Source organism: Coptis chinensis, chromosome 2, assembly GCF_015680905.1.
Source record: "Coptis chinensis isolate HL-2020 chromosome 2, ASM1568090v1, whole genome shotgun sequence".
Taxonomy (NCBI): Eukaryota; Viridiplantae; Streptophyta; class Magnoliopsida; order Ranunculales; family Ranunculaceae; genus Coptis; species Coptis chinensis.
In genome coordinates this window covers 37818775-37839379 of record NC_141457.1, presented here as the reverse complement: position 1 = coordinate 37839379, position 20605 = coordinate 37818775, and the positions used below count along the sequence as shown (strand labels likewise).

Genomic DNA, 20605 nt, shown 5'->3' with positions numbered 1-20605 from the left:
AAACAACTCACTATAAACTTGTTTCTTCTTTATACTAGGAACCCTATAACTCGATCCAGGACTTGCACTTCTTACCATTTCTTGTTTAAATAGCTCACTACCAACCGGTTTATTCTGCACTCTAGGTTGTCCACCACCTTTTCCAGGAGTAACACTATCTACTTTAAACAGCTCAGTACGAAAATTTTTGTTCTTTATAGTAGGTTGTGATGACGATTGCTTTATTAATAATCCAAACTTTTATTGCTTTCGTTGGCCGAAGTCTTCCTCTGCTTCTTAATCATGTTCAAGTAGTCGGTTTCTTCATCGATTTTACAAAGGAACTTGTTCATCAAATACCTAACAGAAAAACCCAATCTCATGCGCAATGACACAGCTTCAATAAGACACATGAATCCTTCAAAAGGAGTATCCACATCAAACACTCTCAATTTCACCTCACCCCCTAGATACTTCATCACATCATGCTTGTCAGATTTCATCTCGCCATCATAATAAATAAGCATATCGAATGAACCTGCAAAAATACAAAGTTAGCACAGTAAAAAGTAGGAGCTTTTAATAAAACGACAATAAAGTTCTTTCATTTATTGTTCTATATTTATGACATTGTATAAATACTATAAATATGACAACAAAATCAACATGGAAATGGTAAACAACCATGAAAACCTTATAAAAAAAACACTCACACTTCTTCGTAAAACCACAAAGAAGCAAACTGAAACATAAACCTACGTAGAAACAAGGGTAGAAACAAACCAACACTAAAGACAACTAAACAAACATCAAAACTGACCATTATCAAGATTTGATTTCATCCATTAAAATCCTTAGAAAAATAAAAAATGAGAAGACAGAGTAGAGGAACAAAAAAGAAGAACCCAGAGTAAAAAGTATAGTTTTGGAGCTTTGTAAAAACTTTTTGAGGTTAGCACAAAAAATGAGGTAAATATTGTCTCGTCTTTGCATTACAAAAACAACAAAAAATTGCTGATAGTAGATCCATAAGTTGCTGGTTCCTGATTCTCACAATAGCTAAAGTCCATTTTTATTTTTGCTGAGTTGAAATCCAATGGTCATTAATTGCGAGTACGTATCGCTAAGAGAATCTGACAGATAAATATTACTGTGCATGTCATATCAAAAGTACAAGAGGAGAGAGAGTGTGGCAAGAAGAAAAAGAGTTGTAAGAAAAGACAAAAGGGTCAAAAACCCGTTGAATTGGTCAAAATTGAAAAGCATAGCCAGTTAGAAAACAATGTGTATGTAAAAAGCATGGCCAGTTAGAAAAGCATGGCCGATTCAAGCAATTACCCTTTCAAAAATCGAAATAGGACAAACAAAATTGCTGTTACCGAAAAAAAGTTGATGGGATGCGTTTAGCAAGGGAAAGAAAATATAAAACCATGATCTACTCGGCACAAAAGTGTGTGTAATACAGAAGAAACAGAATGTTGTGGTGTCCTACAAAATACAAATATACAAATCAATCTCAGTACGCTTTGAAATGGGATACAAGTTGCAATAAAAGCCCAAACTCAACACACCACAAATGAAGGCGGACGATCAACACAACACCCAAAAGGTGTATTCTGAGCCTGCAAGCCCATACATCAGTACTCCATGGACATGAGCTTCAAATTAACTTTCTTCAAACGTCCATTTTCTTTCTCATCTGTCATCAACCGCCTTACTGCTGGCTGCAGGAACCTTAGCAGGGTAAGATGACAAATCCATGTCAACAAGTGAGATGTCATAAGGCTGTGCAAAAGAATTGGAATAGTCCATTAGCAGGGAAGATTTCATTGCCTCTGGATCTATATAATCCTGTGCCGTGCTGGGATTCTTGGGAGTGCTGGTGCTGGAAGACGAGTTGGATAGCTGTATCTCATCAATCCTGGTTCCAATCACGAGTTTGTTTTTTCTCACAGTATCCATTTCTTGGCCAGTTGGCACAAAGGTTCGTGATCGATACTTTCTTGTTCCATCATCCCCCTCGTTATGGTTGTAAAGCACATAATCATGATACGTAGGGGCAAACTGTAAGAAGGTATATGCCAATATTCTTGTAAGTACCACAGCTTAAAAGGAATGAAACAGAATGCAAGACAAGGATTTAGATGTGAGACAGACCTGGTGCACTGTGTCATGATAGAAATCATTGAACTTTAAAGCATGACCAAGGCTTCCTGTCAAACCTCCCGAGGCACCAATATTTGCACCAGCATACTCTTTGTAAGGAAATGCATAAAGATGGCCTACAGCTGCAATAAGCATCTCCACACATACTATAAAATTTTGAAATTCTGCAGCTTCTCCTGTATTCTTTATGAATCCAGACTTTGCAGCAAGAAAAACCAGAACACCCTAACAAACAGAAGAAATTGATGAAATGATAATTAGGGAGGTACATGAACTCTCATTAACGTCTTCCAAAAGAAAAGTTGAAACAAACAGAGACAAAAAAAAATTAAAACTGAAAATGAGATGGGAAAAAAAGAATTGGGTCACACAATCACCTCGGCTATTTCTTCATCTGAATTGGACATATACAAACGACAAGCATGTATAGCATTCCAATATTGTGAATCACAAAGAGGCCCAATATTTTTTGATGTTTCACGCACATGCATACACACGCATTCTTCATTCTACAAATTTTAAATCCTTGAAGACAACCTCGGCTAGGAATTGCCTTCCCTTGACGTTCCTTATGTTCATAAATAATTGATATAGATACTGCTAAAGTACAATGATACGAAAATAGAATAAACAAACCAACAAATTGACACCTTTAACATTCTAAATATATTTGTTAGACGCATGACTCTTACCTCAATGACTTGAGAGTTTGTACCACAATGAACTAACTTAAGGCTTGCTGCAGCAAGGCTACCTCAATGACTGAAAACAAAAGAGGCATCAGGCAGATGGCTTCATCGAACAATACACTTTTGAACATTGGCTTACGAATGGCGTGCCTATTTGATTAAAAAGAGACTTACAAGAGGATTTAAATCCCTTTTAGCGATAATAGGCAAAATTTAATGATATAACAAAAGGCCGATTACATCGAAGCAATATGGAGCCACCGGGACTTCTAAAAGCTTGACCATCTCCTTGTAAATGCCCTCTATAACGTAGTACCATAAGAATTTGTTGGTTTTTCCATAGACCACCTCCGACTCACTTCGCCATATTTATCTCATCAATGACAGCAACATTGTAATTATTCCCAAGCCTACCATCCTTTTTAGACAATCATAATCAGTCCCATCTCACCATGCACATCTTCGGGTTCCTTCTTTCCACTCCCTAAAGTCTTCTCAATTGGCATGGAACCTGTTTCTTAGAAGACAAGCTAATGATTGGGAGGTGCAACAGTACACAAACTTGACTCGAGCACTTGAACAGGTGAGACTCGATGAACAGATTGATAAGTGTGTATGGATTGGGTCAAAGAATGGTATATTTACAGTGAAGTCTTTCTATACCACCTTGAGCGACCAAGGTAGTAACGAGTAGCAAGTCGCTGACCCCTTCCCAGTTAAGTTGGTGTGGAAAATTCCAATAACTTTAAAGGTGGAATTCTTCTTCTGGGGGGCAATTCATAGCCGCACACTAACAGCCGACGCACTTATTCATAGACGAACTAAGATATCTCCCACATGTTCGATGTGTAAGTTGCATGATGAAAGCATAACACACTTGTTTCTGCATTGCTCTTTTGCACTTGAGCTTTGGGCAAAACTGATGGAACCGGTGTCGAGGGCATTCCCTGTGCTAGCACAAGCTGATTCAATACAAGAGTTGCTGCAACGATGGCCGAGAAGAAGTAGGAGTAACTTTGGTAACAAAGTGTGGCAGTTACTCCTTTATGCGGTGATCTGGGTCATCTAGAAAAGGAGAAATAACCATGTCTTCAAGAACCGGGAACTTTCTATGCAGGGAACTATCTTGGAAGTGAAAGGCACCTTGTGGTATTGGATGTCTACTTCTGGGCAGAGAAGGAATTATGTTTTCAATGACATGTTGTTGGGCTGCCCTGGAATTCTATTGAGGAGTTAATTTGTTGGGTTAACTAGTATTACACCCCCCCCCCCCCCAAATACACATAAAACAAAAGTCAAATTAGATTGACCGCGTGTTTTTTTCAGTGTATTTGGAGGGGGGAGAGACCCTAATTTCCCATCTAATGGGGGGAAATCCTGAGCCGGGGGGGGAATCCTAATTGGCTCATCTAGTTGGGGGGTAATACTAGTTAACCATAATTTGCTTTGAGGTTCCAGTAGGGGTACAAATGTTTAGTTCTCTTCCTATAGTATTGACCGTGTGTTTTTTTCAATGTATTTGGGGGGGGGGGGGAGAGAGAGAGAGAGAGAGAGAGAGAGAGAGACCCTAATTTCCCATCTAGTGGGGGGGAAACCCTAATTGGCTCATCCAATGGGAGGGTAATACTAGTTAACCCTAATTTGTTTCGAGGTTCCAGTAGGGGTACAAATGTTTAGTTTTCTTCCTATAGTGTGTGAGGAACTCACTCACCTTTTGTAACTATGCTTTGCACTTGACCCCATTAAAAAAAAAAAGTCTTCTCAAGTTTCTTCACCACCCCTTTTAGAATGAGGAATACAGATAAATAGAAATTGAGAATATTGGAAATGGTGCAAGTTTACAACCCTTAGTCATCCCCAGATAAATGATTTTAGTGCTTAGTAATTTTACTATTACTATTAACTGCAGTTACTATTTGTAACTTTAGGGTATTTTAAAAGTTGGGTTGGGTTGAATTAGTATTTTTCAATGTTTTAGGATATTTCTATTTATAGGGTATTTTTAACTCTAAACTTAAATGTTTCAATTTGAAAGAATTGTGTTTGGATTGGGTATATAAATATAAATGTAAGCACAAAATCTAAATCAACCCACAACTTCATCTACTAAATGAATGGAAACCTAGTTTTTTGTTTTACGGATATGATCTATTGACCATAAATATCATTTCTACAGAAAATTTTAGTTCGTTTGATAACTTTTAATATTCGCAAAAGATGATTGCAATAACTCGACATTTCTAGATCATTAGATTATTTTTTTATAAAGGTGACTATTGTTTTTGTTTAGGTTATAGGATATCAAACGAGCTAAATTTTTGTAGAAGTTGTCTTTTATGGTTAGTATATCATATCCGCAAAAAAAAAATTAGGTTTCCAATCATTTTGTAGGTGAAGTTATGGGTTGTTTTAGATGTGGTACTTAGTTTGGTAATTATTTTAAGGTCCTTTTATGTTCTATACTAATCCTATCCCTATATATAAAAAGGAGGGATCAGTATACCATGGTCTTTTATACCATGGTTTCTTTACAAGATGAGTTAATATACAAGGCACGCTTTATCAAGCAGACATACATGTTTAATCAAAATGATTTTTCTCGCAAAACAAGTATAATCTAATTATAGTATTTTACAAATAACAAATAAAAAATTTAAGCTAAACAAATAACAAACTTTCTTTTTTACGAGCAAGTATACATATTGAAAAACCTATTTCTTAAATTGGATTGTTAGATTGCAACATGGTTGTAAAGTATATGTATTTGAAAACCTATTTCTTACCGTGGTTTCTAACATTTTAGGCTGTAATTTTGAATGGAGACTAAACCACAAGTCATTTATGGCATCTATAGATTTGGTCCTTTCTCCAAATATATTTCTTTTATAACCAGCTAAAGAAACATGTGATGTGACATATAATAATTAACATCACAATATAGGACTCTCTTTTGACCTTTTCAGCCTTGCCTTTACCAGAAAAAATAAAAAAAGACTTTTCGGCCTTGCAAATAATCTTATTTACCAAGCAAGCTTAAGACTTCTCACTTCTTTTCGCCATTTTTTTTTTGGAAAAGTGACATATTGAGAGAATGATGGTTGAATAGATCGCACACACGATTTATTCCAACATCAGTTTGAATGTTGCCACTATCTGTTTAAATCTATATATTGTGTTGTAGGATTTCAGCAATATTTAGTTAATCAATAAACCTTACGTTCTGCGTGAGGGAAATGTTCTCCTTTGAGTATGTGTTCTTGTTTGACGACGCCGAAGAATCATGAACTGGTTGATTGTGAACCACTACGATTGTTGTGTCGGACTTGTAACCCACAAATTGAAGAAAGAAGAGGCCAAGTTATCACTTGTAAGCACCTAGCAAATTATCAAACAAGAACACACACACAAGAGAAAACATTTCCCTTTTATTAATTAACATCCTAAAGGCCCACAACTTCAATGTATAGACTTTACCAATTATTGGATTTTAATACAGGTAAGGGTCTGCCTAACCCTAACTCAAAATTCAAAAAAAAAAAAAACATTATTGGATTTAAAAGCTAGACTTCAGATTCAATATTGAATATGAAAACTCAAATAACCTACTTTTTAGAATTAAAAAAATAACCCTACATATAACATATGCTAAAACACCAAAATAGCACCTATAAGCATGATTCTAAAAGTACCTAACAATATATGAGCCAATTTTGGAGGTAATAGGTCTATCTAAAGTTGCGTTCAGGATGTTGTATGTGTTCTTCCTCTCCTCTGACTTCACTATATATTGTATGAGAGAAAAATCTATATGTAGAATTAATTTTATGAATACATGTCAGGTCTGCCTAACCCCATGATTACAACGTTAAAAAAAACATAAATTTCACCTTTCAACCAATAACAAATATAAAATCTACGTACAAAAAGAGCAACCTTTAAGTACTATATCATTGAGTTGTAAGAGCTATTAGGAGTCCACAAATAAAGCTCAAAATACATCATCACAAGTACAGGTAAGGAGGGCAGTGGAAGTAGGAGTGACCAATACATAACTGGTGGAGAGTGGAGACTAAAGTAAAAGAAAACCGGGAAGATGACACCAACTATCAAACTTATGATTATAAACTCTTTCAAAACCTTAGCTGGTCGCTTTTGTGTTAGGTTTAGAGTGGATGTACGCATTACACATAATTCAAAATAAACTATTTATTGACCATAATACCTCAGGATGCACCTTTGGAGGTTGCTCAATAAGACATACTATATTTAATTAGTCTTAAACATTCTGATGTAAAAGCAGGTCTAACGATGATGTCAGCCTGATCATTACGGCTTAGCCATGAGCTCTTATGTCCTATTTGGTTATAGTAACAGGCTTCTACTTTGTTGCCCAATTATATGTTTTAAACTAGGGTTAATTTCTAGGTTACATGGACACGCCATATTTTGAAAAAAATCTGTGTCGGATACGTATCCACGTGTCCGTGTCAGACACATTGTATTTAATTTACCTCAAATTTCTGATTTACCATCTAATTTAATAAATTTATAATTATTAATATATTCATTAATTATTCCTATCCGTGTCCTGTGTCGATCTTCAATTGCTTGCCGTATCCGTCCGACACGTGTGCCCGTGTCAATGTAGGTTAATTTGTGGTTTCTACTTTGATTTCCAATTAGAATTAATTTGGAACAAATTATCCTATTAAAATTATCTAGCTCTTCATTGTTTTTTTTAACCAAATAAGCTAGGGTTAGGCAGACCCTCACTTGCATATATAATTAAAATCTTTGATACACCATGCCAGTAGCGTCTTCCTCCACTATTACATTTAAGTTAAAATCACCAAATACAAAAATTACAATCAACTTGATATAATGCTCCCAGATAATCTAGCCCTTCATTGTTAGAGGAGTTTCAATTGAATATTTTTCTTTGAGAGATTGTTTTCCAATTTGAAGGTTAAAACCTTAGTTTAGGTGGGTTTAGGTATTTTATTTCTATAAAATAACCATTAGTGTTATAAACAAAGTTTAATTCCGCTTTCATGTTACATCATACTTTCTTTTTTATTAGTGTGCTAAACATAAACTAAAGGATGCCTTCAGCTCAATTATTGGAGGTCAAATGTCAAGATTTAGTAAGACTTCCAAAATGTGGTCACAATTGGCGTTGCTTCTCTAACATCTTAGATTTGGCTACTAAAAGCAATGACTACCCAATTTATAGAATTTCCTCCAACTGATGTTTTTTAAGGAAAGCTACAATAGAACTTTACTCTTCATAAAGGAGCAGCAGGCCTCGTTATCCACACTTCCAGACAGATCAAAAATGGAGCAAATGAACTCTTTCCTCACGATACCGACTACCGTTTTCAGTAAAAAAACTACTGACAAAGATAATAATGTGATCCAAATGAACCTATGGGTGATGATATCAGAGGTCTGGGGCTCGAACCCCGCCAGCATTAAGGAGTTACTGATCTCATTTAAAACAGGTTTGCCAATCAAAAAAAAAACCTTAGGCATCTCCAATGCAAGGGTTGTAAACTGTAAGGTGGTGTAAAGTTTACACCCTCAATTTCAAAAATCTCCTTCCAATGGGGTTGTAAAGCATATAGGTAATAAGCTAATAGAACGAGTGGGGAATATCCCACCTGGATACAAAGTGTTAAAAAGCTCGGGCGTCACTTGGAGTAACGCGCAAATTTAAAATATGTCCGGACGTCACTCCAAGTGATGATCCTCTCTAGTTCTAAAGTGTCATTTTGTAACTTTTAAACTCGGGCGTCACTCCAAGTGACGTCCCTCACACTTCTCCTTTGGGAACTAAAGAGCATGGATATCTATAGTCCATACATTAGTGTGTAATTGGAGTTGTATAATCCTGATAGCACCTAGGTGGAGCCTATGTGGAGGTGTAATTTTACACCCCCCATTGGAGATGCCCTTCAGGTAGCAGTAGCATAAACGACATTGAGAAATAAAGCAGTATGATCATTCTCATTGTTCTTCTCACAAACAAATAAACAGTAACACTAAAGCTTAACGCTTTGTCTCAATTAATAAATGGACCACTATGACCTCCATGAAAAGATGAAAAAAACACAGTTATAATACCTCAACTCTTTGAGTTTAGAGGATGCTTCTTTGAGTATTTTGTTGCTAGATGGGATCGTCTTATGTTTTTAGACATGGGGTGACGGTACATGTCAGGGGTTTTTGTTTTTTTCTTCTTATGTTTTGTTTCATCGCTTGTAAATATTTTTTTCGGTTGCTCTCTTGTAATGTAGGCCTTCTCAGCCTACTTTTTTTTTATTAATAGAATATCACTTTTACCGAGCAAAAAAAAAAAACCTCAACTCTGACCAAGTTTATCAACGTATTGGTGCTACCAATTTTAAAGTTTCTCTAAATGGACTAAAAACTAGTGACATCCTTTTCATATTAGCTTTTGCTTTTTCTCTTTGTTCCATAGGTTGACATTGGTAGTATGTTCATCAATAAATTCCGCAAGGGAAAAAAACTCCAAAAGTTAGAAGCTCACAAACAGGTTAAGTAACACTCATGTTCACTTAAGCTTAAAATGTCCTTTTTTGCAGTATAGTGACAATAAAAGCAGATATTAAAGAATAAAAGATTCTACCTGCCAATATGTCAGAAAGACAACTGATTTGATGATAATGAACTTCGGAACTGGATTAAATGGCCGAAGCAAATCTTTGCATGCCATGTAAAACAAGGCCAAGGCATAGAGCGCTGTCGTATACGAGATAGTATATATGATGGTGACATATAAATACCCTTGCTTCGCACTGAAATTCCCATCTTCATACTTCCCTTTGGCATAGAGTATGAAAGTTAATGCAACTAAGATTGGTTTCAGAATCACAAATTGCAAAGCACCCTGCTTGCACCTCCGAATGAAGCGTCTGTGCAACTCAAACAATTTTAGAAATTTCAAATTTGTATACAACACAATTAAACAAAGCTATATTCTCCGAAAATCATGTTTCAGATTTTTCAGTTATAAACCAAAAAATTTGTCGAAAGTTTTGTACATGTGAAAATAAAGTAGTAGTATCAAATCATTAGTCATGAATAAAACATACGTACCCATCCAAAGGTATTGGAGAGAAACAGCAAGTCATAAGACACCAAGAAGGCTTTAAAACGCGTCCACTTAAAGTTAATACAACAGCACCTGGGCCACCTACCCATGCCAGGCAAAGTGACAGGAAGTTATAAATGACCCATGCTTCATACCTGAAACAATATCAGGAACTTTATGTCTAATAGTTCATGCATAGAAATCAGAGAATCTTAAACATAGGTTTGCTTAATAATTCTCAAGGCTTCTACTCAAAATCTCAGGGGTATAGAGAAAAGCTCACTCCTTATAGACAGACATTAGCGAAGTCTGAGATACACGTATAAGGTTAGCTATCTATATTAGGGCTTCGTTTTGGAAAACGAAACATTCCTCAAACCAGACAAAAAAGGGGGGGAAAAGTGATTACTGGATAGTGAATATCGAAAAAACAGCCAATATTGGGAACCAAGTACGGAGACAATGTAAGGTTGTGTTTGTTTGCTTGTTGGAGAAGTTATTTTCTGAAAAATAAAACTTTTAAAAATCTACACTCTTGAAAAACTATGAAGCACCGATACGTCCCTAAGGGTGAAGTATCCGTGTCCGACACGGATACGAGTCCGATACGTGTTGGATACGCGATTTGGAGTATCCGATTTTATAATTAATTTTTTAATTTCTGACACGCGGGGGACAATAATCTCACAGATACAAGAAATTTTTTTGGAACTTCAACAAAAAAAAAACAAGTGAAATAAAATCCAAGTTAAGAAGAGATGCAAGTTAAGAAGAGATGCAAGAGAAGAAAGATTAAATGAATCCAAGGTATACATATAAGTTGCTGCTTAAAGTGTTTGAATTGGTCATTTTATGAAGTAAAATTGCCATTTTAATTTGAATTTGGTGAAAAATGTTCAATTATATATATATATATATATATATATATATATATATATATATATATATATATATATATATATATATTCCGCGTATCCGTGTCGCGTATCGGTATCCGTGCTTCTTAGTCGAAAAATGCTTTTCCAAAACAGTTTAATTAATTGAAAACATTTCAAAGGTATGTCCAATTGATAGGAAAAGAATATTCCTTGAAAGTCTTATCACTGTAAAATGAAATGTCAAAAATGAAGATACGAATTACAAACAAGAGGGGAAAACCCTCATGCTTACACAGCAAGAAGCTAAGGGGCACGGTACTGCCCGATGCCTAAAAATGAATTTCACAATACAAAAAAATCGAATTGATCACATAACTTTAAGGATTTACTGGAATTTGGTAAACAATGGGGAGTTCAAGTAAGTACGAGCAAAACAAATAGGATACTTGATAGGAGAAGTTTAGAGAAGGATTGAGGGGTGCAGATATAGAGGGCTATGTAAAAAGTTTTGAAGATCTCGAAAAATAAAGACGAAGAAGAATATGAGCACTTGAATTCTAGCTACTCGCATGAGCGCAACAGTGATGAGGAATGGGATGGAAATTCACACTGAATTGGTAGATGGTGGCTTTCCATTAATAGGTAGCACTTGTTGGGGTGCTGTCTGCTGTTTTTGCTTCTTCTTTTTTTTCTCTCTTTTTCTTTGTTGGTTTTCTTTTTTTTTTCTTTTCCTTATTTTTATGGGTGTTATGGGGTAGACCGTAGGGGCCAAGTTTAGGGAACTCTTGCTAGCTAATCTGGGCTCTTACGTACTTTTACCAGTGATATCAATATAATTACTTCTTATTTACCATCTAAAAAAAATACACTCCATACAATGTCCTTCTTCACATCTTAATCTAATAAGACAAAAAGGACTTGCTATATAAGTATCATCAAAACCAAGAGTTTTAGTTGTCCGTGGTTTCAACTTCATTCAAAATGCATGGCAATAAGAAAATTGAAACTAAATAACAAGGGAACAGATGGATACTTATCACCCTAAAATCATACGATCCAAAACAATTAAAAATGACCATAATACCCCAAGCTATAAGATATTAGAATCAGTGTTCATTTTGATAGATTTAAACTAGTTGGTTTTGTGTTTTTTATATAATATAGATATGACATATGAGGTTTTCAGTGTCACATTCATATAAATAAGAGTACTATAAAACAATGAGAGACAAATAATACTTACACTTCCCGAATAGAATTGAAATAGATTGAGCTCTCATTAAGTAGAAGTGACAGAAAAGACATCAGCGCATAAACCTATCAAAAAAATATTCATATAAGATGACCATATAAAGAATTAAAAATCACTGCATATGGCAAATCCCACATTGTTCAACCCCAACATTCTAAAAAGGCAATCATGGCACGTCAGAAAAAAATCAAAACTCCTTTTCTTAAATGACAAATAATGAACCTTATGATTTTGGTATTTTATTCAACGTCGAACATGCCAAAAATAAGTGTTCAATATGATATAACACTGATCACATTATTTAGACCTAACATGCTCATAAGGAGGCTACGGCACATCACAAAAACCTATTATAATACAAACAATAAAGGCACCTGGATGCCGCCACCACCACCACCCTTTTCTTTCTCTTTCATGTCTACTTTTGCTATACCCCTTCCTCGAAAGCCAATACTCCTAATCTCCCTTATTGACCGACGTTAGGAGGTTTTTTGGGTCCAGTGGTCCAAAATATCAATGCCTATCCGTCATCACAAAAGTGAGTGTAACACTTTCTACTTCATTCTCTTCCTCAAAATCTCCTCTTTCTCCCAACCAAAATCGCCCACACACATTTCTTTTAATTCTTCTTCATTTTTTCTCTCAACCAACAACCAAAATCCCACACCTTTTTGTTAATTCTTCTTCTTCTTCACTTCCTTTCTTCTTCTTTTTCTCTTCCTTCCTAAAGCCACGTCGGTCATCTTCACCGCCCTTTGCGGTTTTCTAGTTTCATATTCTCTCAGCTTTTTAAATCACCTAAACACTAGCACAGCCATTTTTCGGTTTTTTTTAATTAAAAAAACGAAAGTAACATCAAACCAGATTGCTTTGATGCTACAATATCGACTACAACACATGTTTGTTCAATGGGTATCACCAACAAAGTGATAACACGTCAGTTGGATGCAACATGCAGTGACATCCAGTTGACCTACCATCGCTTCACCAGAGGATACTGACCAACCAAATATCCAGTTGACCTACCATCGCTTCACCAGAGGATACTGACCAACCAAATATGTGATGAGCGGCAGTGTTGCACTTACACAATCTGGATAGAGTGTTTTTTTATGAGGATAAAGAGAAGGATTATAAGGGGGGAAAAGACAATGGTGGTGGCATTGGCGACGGGATAAGAGTTCCCATACAATTTGCTATTCTTAATTTTTTTTTGCTCGGTTAGACAATCAGGCCGAATTATTTTCTGTTAAGTGTTGTGCTTCAAGACGCAAACGGTTAAATACTTGTCAACCTTTGTCATTGTAGTTGTATCCTGTTGGACCTGTCAATTACATCTACCTTAGGCAGACTTTCAAGCCCACCACCCCTCCTCCTCAATTCTACATTTGTTTTTCACTTCACTTGGTGTGAAAGTAAAATTCATTGCTGCCATGACATTACGGAAAAAACAGTATTAAATATGAAGAAAGAAAAAGAAGAAGGGCTTACCGGGACCATAAAGATGATGCGAACTATAAACCGTTGATAAGTAGGTTCAGTGTAATTCATAAGGTGTCTATAGATATGAACAACTGCCAAAACAATTGCACCCACCACGCATGGGAAAGCAATGATAATAAAGTAAATAGGCGCCATCAAACGCGGAACAGTAGAAAAATGGCCTCGTCCTCAATTTTGAATTATTAATGCTAATCTCAACCGCCTTAGTCCCTTCTTCATCCCTAAGCCGAGAGGACACCTGGAATTGAGAAAAAATAAAAGAAAGAATTCGGGGTTGGGAAATTTTGATTCGTTGATTTAGTGCGTGCGTGCGTGCGCGCACGTGCGTGGGATTAATTGATTGATTGTGATTAAAAAGTTTACCTCTAGTTATTAGAATCGCTTGATCTGACGTGGAATCTCGTAAGAAAACTGGAAAATTGAACTATTTTATCTGTTACACTTGTACAGTGGCTGAACATATATTCTAGGCGAGGAAGAAGAAAAAGAAGTCAAAAGAATTTATGGTTGCCGAGTCGTTTTGACTCATTAAGACCGTAGAGGGACCTTAACAGAAAATTACGAGTTCACCCTTGAAGTTAACGAGTGGACGACTACAGCACAACGCATGCCCAGCACCAAAAAGGGCAAAAAGGGTAATACCCGTCACACGCACCCCGATTGTATCTCTCCACGCCCCGTTTTAAGTTGGTCACACGCCCCGTAACTGTTGCACAAAATCTCTTCTTCTCCTCTCCCACTCCCACTCCTTAATAGTAGGCAGGTGCTTTGGAATGATTTTGAGCTGGTGTTAAAGAACAATTTTCTAACAGTTTACAATTTCGAAAGAGGATGATTCTAATTATTTTGATGACAAGAGTAATTTGTCTTGAGTTTACATACCACTTGACATGACGAACAAGTTGAGAGTGTCTCACAAACAATATTAGAGTGTCAAATGTCAGGATATGGACGTTGTGCTCTTCTTCAAAGTTTGCCACGATCGACCGCGATTTTGATTTCTGACTGCCTATGCCTCTAGCTTGGGTGACATCACATGTATAGTGGCCCCTAAAAGCATGACACTTATGAGATGATGGAGCACACGAACTTAACTCAAAATGGGAAAATGGGTAGAGAGAGACAATTGGGTAATGTTATACCCATAGTTCGAGATTTCGAAATCGCTGGAATTCCGACCATCCCAAAAACCGAAATTCTGTTTGGAATTCCACCCCATGTATCGGAATTTACAAGGTGGCAAATTTCATTGGAAAATTATTTGTGGCCGGAAATTAAGGGAAACTCCACCTAATTCATGAAAACAAATAAAAAATCAGTCCAATTCCAAATCATTGATTCATCTTTAAAAAAAAGTTAAAAAAACAAATGATTAAAAAAACAAATGAAAAAATAGTTCACTATATGGATTAAGTATGAAAACTTAAAACCTATATAAAAATGGGGACCAAAAGCTTGGAACCCGGAGGTGATATAACTTAAACAGCTTAAGTGATTCAGTGCCCACTTTTTTTGCCGCTTTTAGTAACAAAACAAAGAGGGCGATAGCTTCTTATCTTTAAACCTTTAGGCTTCTTTCTGTTTTAGGAAATTCTTGCCAAAGATTATTCTCGTCAAGGAATCCTCCTCCTCTTGTGTTCATTGACTGATCTTCCCCGGTGAAATCCTTCACTGCTTGAGCGTGTGAGTTCGGGAAAGATTTCTTTGTAGTCATCTTTTGTGGTAAAATCCTCCATCGAAGTTACATAGTGTGAGTTTGCTTAAGACGACTAACTTCTATTCTCGTAAAATCCTTCACCGAGAACAAAGGCAAGTTTGAGTAGGTATACATAAGCTTGGGACGCTATTCTCTTGTAATCATCAAGATGGCTTCATCTAGCAACCCCGCAATGTCGTCCACCCTTAACCGACAAAAAGCCGGAAGTCGCCCAACTTCATGGAGTGCCCCGTTTAATAGAAATGGGAGTCAACAAGATGCATCAGAAGCACTTAAAGCCTTCACACCAGTCCTAGTTAATGGAGTTGCACAATTCCCTCGGGACTTGATAGAACAAGGTATTTAACGATTGGGATGAATACTTGGTGGGGTATTTCCGGATTCAAGACCGCCATTTCTTATGGTTAAGGAGTTTCGGAAAAGAAGTGGAAATTGAAGGGCTCGTTTGAAATAACCACGGATAAGGAGTTATTTTATATGAGCTTCACCAAACTCCAAGACCGCCAAATGGTACTTTGGAAGAAGGACCGGTGTTTATATTTTGGGAAAGTGTTTGTAGTTAAGCCTTGGGCGGTGGAGGTGGATAGCTACTGAAACAAGGTTGCCCTCGGCACGATGTCCGGGTTAAGTTGATGGATGTTCCTAAGGAAATGTGGGCGTTAGATGGGTTGTCCTATCTCGCGAGCCTAGTCGGAGGAACACCTATGTTTATGGATCGCTGCCTCGCACAACGGAAAAAGGCTTTCATTTGCGAGGTTTTGCATTGAATTCCCCGTGAATCATGAGTATAAGGAGGTACTAAAAAGTGCAAAGGGTACTTTCGAGAGGTTGTAATCCCACTAGAATACCCATGGAGGCCGGTTTCCTACTCAAAATGTAATCGGTTTGGGCACTTAGAAGGCGAATGTCGGGAAGAAATGGTCGAGCTTGGAGAAGACGAAATACTCAAAGATAGCGGCGACCACAAGCTAATGCAGATACTCATCGTGCATGAGTGTGCTCATGAAGGTGATAACTTCGAGGGAGCCGGGTAGGGGAAGGAGAGGTGGCGAGGGAGAAAGAGTGGTGGTTATTGCTCTGTAGAGGTGAGCTTGACGGATGGTATTGGTAGCAGGGCAATAGTCCCATATGAGGGTGGTACTCAAGATGTTAGGGAAGGAACTGAGGAGCTAAATGTTGGAGTGTTAAACTCTTGCACTAGAGCTGATGGCAGACTAGAGGGCAACATAGTGGATGCGCTGGTTGAGACCATCTCTGAGACAAAATGCACAGCGGGGTTCAGTAATCCAGAGGCAGCTCCATTGGATGTTAGTGGAGGTAGCTTCGCCATCCTCCAAAACACAGCAGAAGAAAATGAACATAGTACGGCAGTGATCATCCACAGGGACACTCCCGCAGCTACTGAAGAACTGCAATTTCGGGATGAGCAAGTGGTGTACGAAGCAACAATGTCGGAAGAAGGCATCATTGAGGATGACCTTTCTGAACCAGAAACGGAGCTCTTTAATGACGAGCAGCCACAACAAGCAGCCACTGCAGCTGTGCTTCCCCTTCAAGTAATAACACGGTCACAAGCGCAGGACAGCACCCGGAAGAGGGGAAAGGGAAAGAATAAGGGCTCGAGTAGGAAAGGGAAACACAAACAATAGTTATGACGAAGATAGCTATTTGGAATGTGCGAGGCCTTAATGACAATAATAATGCTAGATTTATGAATAAATTTAGAAATGAGAATAAATTGTGCATTTTTGGTATGTTGGAGACAAAAGTCAAGATTGAGAAGTTTTAGGCTATCAGCAGCCTCTGTTGCCCCTCATGGGCCTTTGTTCACAACTATACGAGTAATCCAAGTGGTCGAGTATGGATATCATGGGATCCGGGCAATATTTCGTTGATGAAAATTATGGAAACGGAGCAGCTAATTCACTGCAAGGTGGAGCTGTTACCTACAATGCAATCGTTCTTCTTAACTGTGGTATATGCTAGCAACTCAAGTGCTGACAGACTGAGGTTATGGGGAGATATTTGTTCTATTCACTTGGGACTTCAGGGGGAGTGGTGTGTGGCAGGGGACTTTAACAATGTCTTATACTCCTTTGAACGTATTGAGGGGAGGCGGTGCATGCCGGGGAGACGTGGCCTTTTTTCGGACTGCCTAGTCCAAATTTGAACTGTATGATATTAAAGCTTCAGGGGGATTCTACACTTGGACTAACTTTGCCAGGAAATGGTCTAAGATAGATAGGTGCTTGGTAAACAGCTCTTGGAGCTCGTCTTTTCCTTACTCATTTGCTGATTTTTTGCCCCCAGGCACGTCTGACCACTCACCCATTATTATTGCTATATTGAATATTGCCTCTGTAAGTATCCCTTTCAGGTTCAGCAACTTCTGGGTTTTGCATCCTGATTTTTTGGGCACGTTGCTGGCAAGCTGGAATGAAGCAGTGTTTGGGTGCCCCATGTTCGTCCTCACCCAAAAACTGAAGAATCTAAAGAGTAAGCTAAAAGGGTGGGCAAAATTCTTTTGGAATTATCTATCTAAGAAGTATAAAGAAGGAAAGAGCTCAAGAGCATCCAGAAAGAGCAACAAAGCAATCCAGTGGATAGACTGTTAAGCATACGGGAGAAGGAAGCCAGAACCACTCTTTGTCAGCTTATTATCATTGAGGGGGAGGATCTCCGACATAGAACAAAATGTGATTGGATGAAGTACGGGGATAAATGCACTGAATTTTTCCACAAGACGCTCAAAGAGAGAAAAGGCAGGAATCTTATATAGGCGATTCAAGACACTACTGGAATTATGAGGGAGGGACAGGTGGGAGTATCAGAAGCATTTGTAGATTATTACAAAGGGTTGTTGGGGCAAGCAGCCCCGGTTCTATGTGATGCGGCAAGTATGGAGGAGCTCCACTTCCCAAGAGTGCTCACTACACACGAGGCAGACCTTATGGTGCAGGATTTTTCTGAAGCAGAAGTACAACTAGCTTTGTTTGAGATGGATGATAATAAGGCCCCAGGGCCTAATGGGTTCAATGCATACTTCTTCAAGAAGAACTGGCAGCATGTGAAGACGGAGTTTGTTAAAGCTGTTACTTCGGTGTTTGTAGTGAGGACAATTAATAGAGGAGTCAATTCAACTCACATCAGTCTCATCCCTAAATGTGCAACTCCCTCAAGAGTAGAAGAGTTCCGACATATTGCCTGTTGCAATGTCATCTATAAGTGTGTATCTAAGCTCCTCACGAACCGAATGAAGCCGTATATGCCTGACATCATCTCCAAGCAACAATCAGCCTTCATCCCTGGCAGATCGATCCAAGACAACCTCCTGTTGGCTCATGAGCTTATCAGAAGCTATAACCGGGCACACGAGACTAAAAGATGCTCAATCAAGATTGATATAACCAAAGCATATGATACAGTCAGCTGGCAGACTATTGAGAAAGTAATGGCGAGATTCAGATTCCATGAGAAGTTCATTGAGTGGACAAAGATGTGCTATTCCTCACCTTTCTATTCTATTATAGTTAACGGTACACCACAGGGCTACTTTGCTGGCTGTAGGGGGCTCCGACAAGGGGATCCTATATCACCGTATTTGTTTGTCCTTGTTATGGAGGTACTTGAGGGAATGCTGAATCGGAGTGTGATGGCGAAAGAAATTTCTTACCACTCTAAATGTAAGAAACTCGACATAACGCATCTGTGTTTTGCTGATGATGTCTTGGTGTTCTGTAAAGGGGATGAAAAGACGGTGAGGCAAAGTTGAAGAAGACTATTGATGATTTCTCTGCGTGCAATCGGGCTAAAGCTAAGTAGACTGAAGACGACACTCCTTGTAGGCAGTATGAGTAATCACGAGGCACAGGAATTGGCGGATATTTTGGAAGTGCATTTGGTGAAGCCCCCCAGAACTTACCTAGGATTGCCTCTCATTTGTAGCAAGAATGGGTATTAAAGAATGCCCGCCAATCGACGGAAATGGTCACCAAGAAGATTTCTAATTGGAAGAACAAAGTCTCTCTCATGCGGGAAGGCTCCAATTAATCCAATCTATCCTATCATCTCTTCATGTTTTCGGGCTCGAGCGTTTGTGTTACCCAAAAGAACATTGCGAGATATTGCTAAGCTTTGTAATAGTTTCCTATGGGGGGGGCGGACATGACACCGAAGATGCACCATGCTAGCCACACTCTCACTAGAATGGATAAAGAAACAGGAGGATTGGGCATTGTGGACCCTAGCATGTGGAACAAGGCACTTCTTGTGGCACGGTGTTTAAGATAGCCGACTATGAGGACTCTTTAGGGGTCAAATGGACAATTGAACATCATGTCAGGAAGCAACACTTCGGACAATGGAGATCCGGTATTTGTTCATGGGTTTGGAGGAATGTACTAAAGCACCGAAAAAGCTGCTTTCGAAGTTTGTTAGGCATCGAGGAGAGGCGAAAGCAAACATATGTTTGGCATGACCCATGGTGCCATGACACTCGGCTCATCTTTTGGGATGAAGCGGTTCAACTGCTACTGGTTCCTCACACCGCTTGCTTTGGTTGGATCTTATTGCTAATGGTAGGTGGAATCACATCGTTTCTAGTCCGCCCGATAGTGCAACTGAAGAAGAAGATTGAAGACACGAAATTAATCACATCTTCTGGCCGGGGACCAGTCATCACGGACACCGACTTCTAGGTAGATTTCTGATCAAATCAGCGTATATGTCCTTAAAGCAACTCAGACCAAGAGTGAAATGGCATCGGGTGGTTTGGGGCAAGTTGGTTATACCGAAACACTCGTTTACTGGATGGCAGTTATTTTCGAACAACTTACCAACCCAAGACCGACTGGTTAAGAAGAAAATTATCCACCACTCTATGTGCGACTTTTGCAATGCTTCTAGGGAGCATTCCAAGCATCTCTTTTTCAATTGCTCGTATACAAAAGAGGTTTGGTCTAGTGTCAAAGGTTGGCTGGGTTTGAACACGCAAGTGAAGGCATCGACTGCTGAATGGTACAGCCTCCTCAGGATTTGTCGTGATGCCTCACTTGAATCTGAGATTACTAGAGCAGTAACCTCTGCCACAATATATGCCATCTGGAGAGAGAGGAACTTAAGGAAATTTCAGCGGCGGCTGAAGCGCTTGGTAGGTGCAAAGATCAAGTCGAGAGATGAAGACGTATCTACAAATCATGTTGACGAAGTGCACGGAGCGATAGCGACAAAGGTACGGGCCGACGGATCGGTATCCAAGTGCAATACAAGTTCGGGCCGGTGTGGTGCAAATGGTCCAAGCCGCAATCG

The 20605-nt window shown here is 38.4% G+C and overlaps 1 protein-coding gene across 3 annotated transcripts; it reads right to left on the bottom strand.

Moving 5' to 3' along the window:
• Positions 1-1400: 1400 nt before the first annotated feature.
• On the bottom strand, positions 1401-14680 carry LOC147515948 (uncharacterized). Of its 3 annotated transcripts, XM_086588683.1 has the most exons (9): positions 14464-14680; positions 13945-14365; positions 13570-13819; positions 12070-12143; positions 9954-10103; positions 9484-9769; positions 6052-6156; positions 2137-2370; positions 1401-2043 (listed from the first exon to the last, which is right to left on the bottom strand). In XM_086588683.1, exons 3-9 carry the CDS (start codon positions 13714-13716, stop codon positions 1675-1677), a joined length of 1365 nt encoding a protein of 454 aa, XP_086444809.1. In that variant the 5' UTR covers positions 13717-13819; positions 13945-14365; positions 14464-14680; the 3' UTR covers positions 1401-1674. The 3 variants fall into 3 exon arrangements, with proteins under 3 accessions (XP_086444809.1, XP_086444808.1, XP_086444810.1); XM_086588682.1 differs by having other exon boundaries at positions 13945-14680; XM_086588684.1 differs by lacking the exon at positions 6052-6156 and having other exon boundaries at positions 13945-14677.
• Between the last annotated feature and the right edge of the window lie 5925 nt (positions 14681-20605).

Bases quoted from the DNA above. Each gene is read 5' to 3' on its own strand.
- LOC147515948 (XM_086588682.1), bottom strand. From the start codon at position 13,716: ATGGCGCCTATTTACTTTATTATCATTGCTTTCCCATGCGTGGTGGGT. The intron at 6,157-9,483 runs GTAGAATCTTTT...GTGGGTTACAAG, and splicing joins TCTTTCTGACATATTGGCAG to TCCGACACAACAATCGTAGT. The intron at 2,044-2,136 runs GTCTGTCTCACA...ACCTTCTTACAG, and splicing joins ATCATGACACAGTGCACCAG to TTTGCCCCTACGTATCATGA.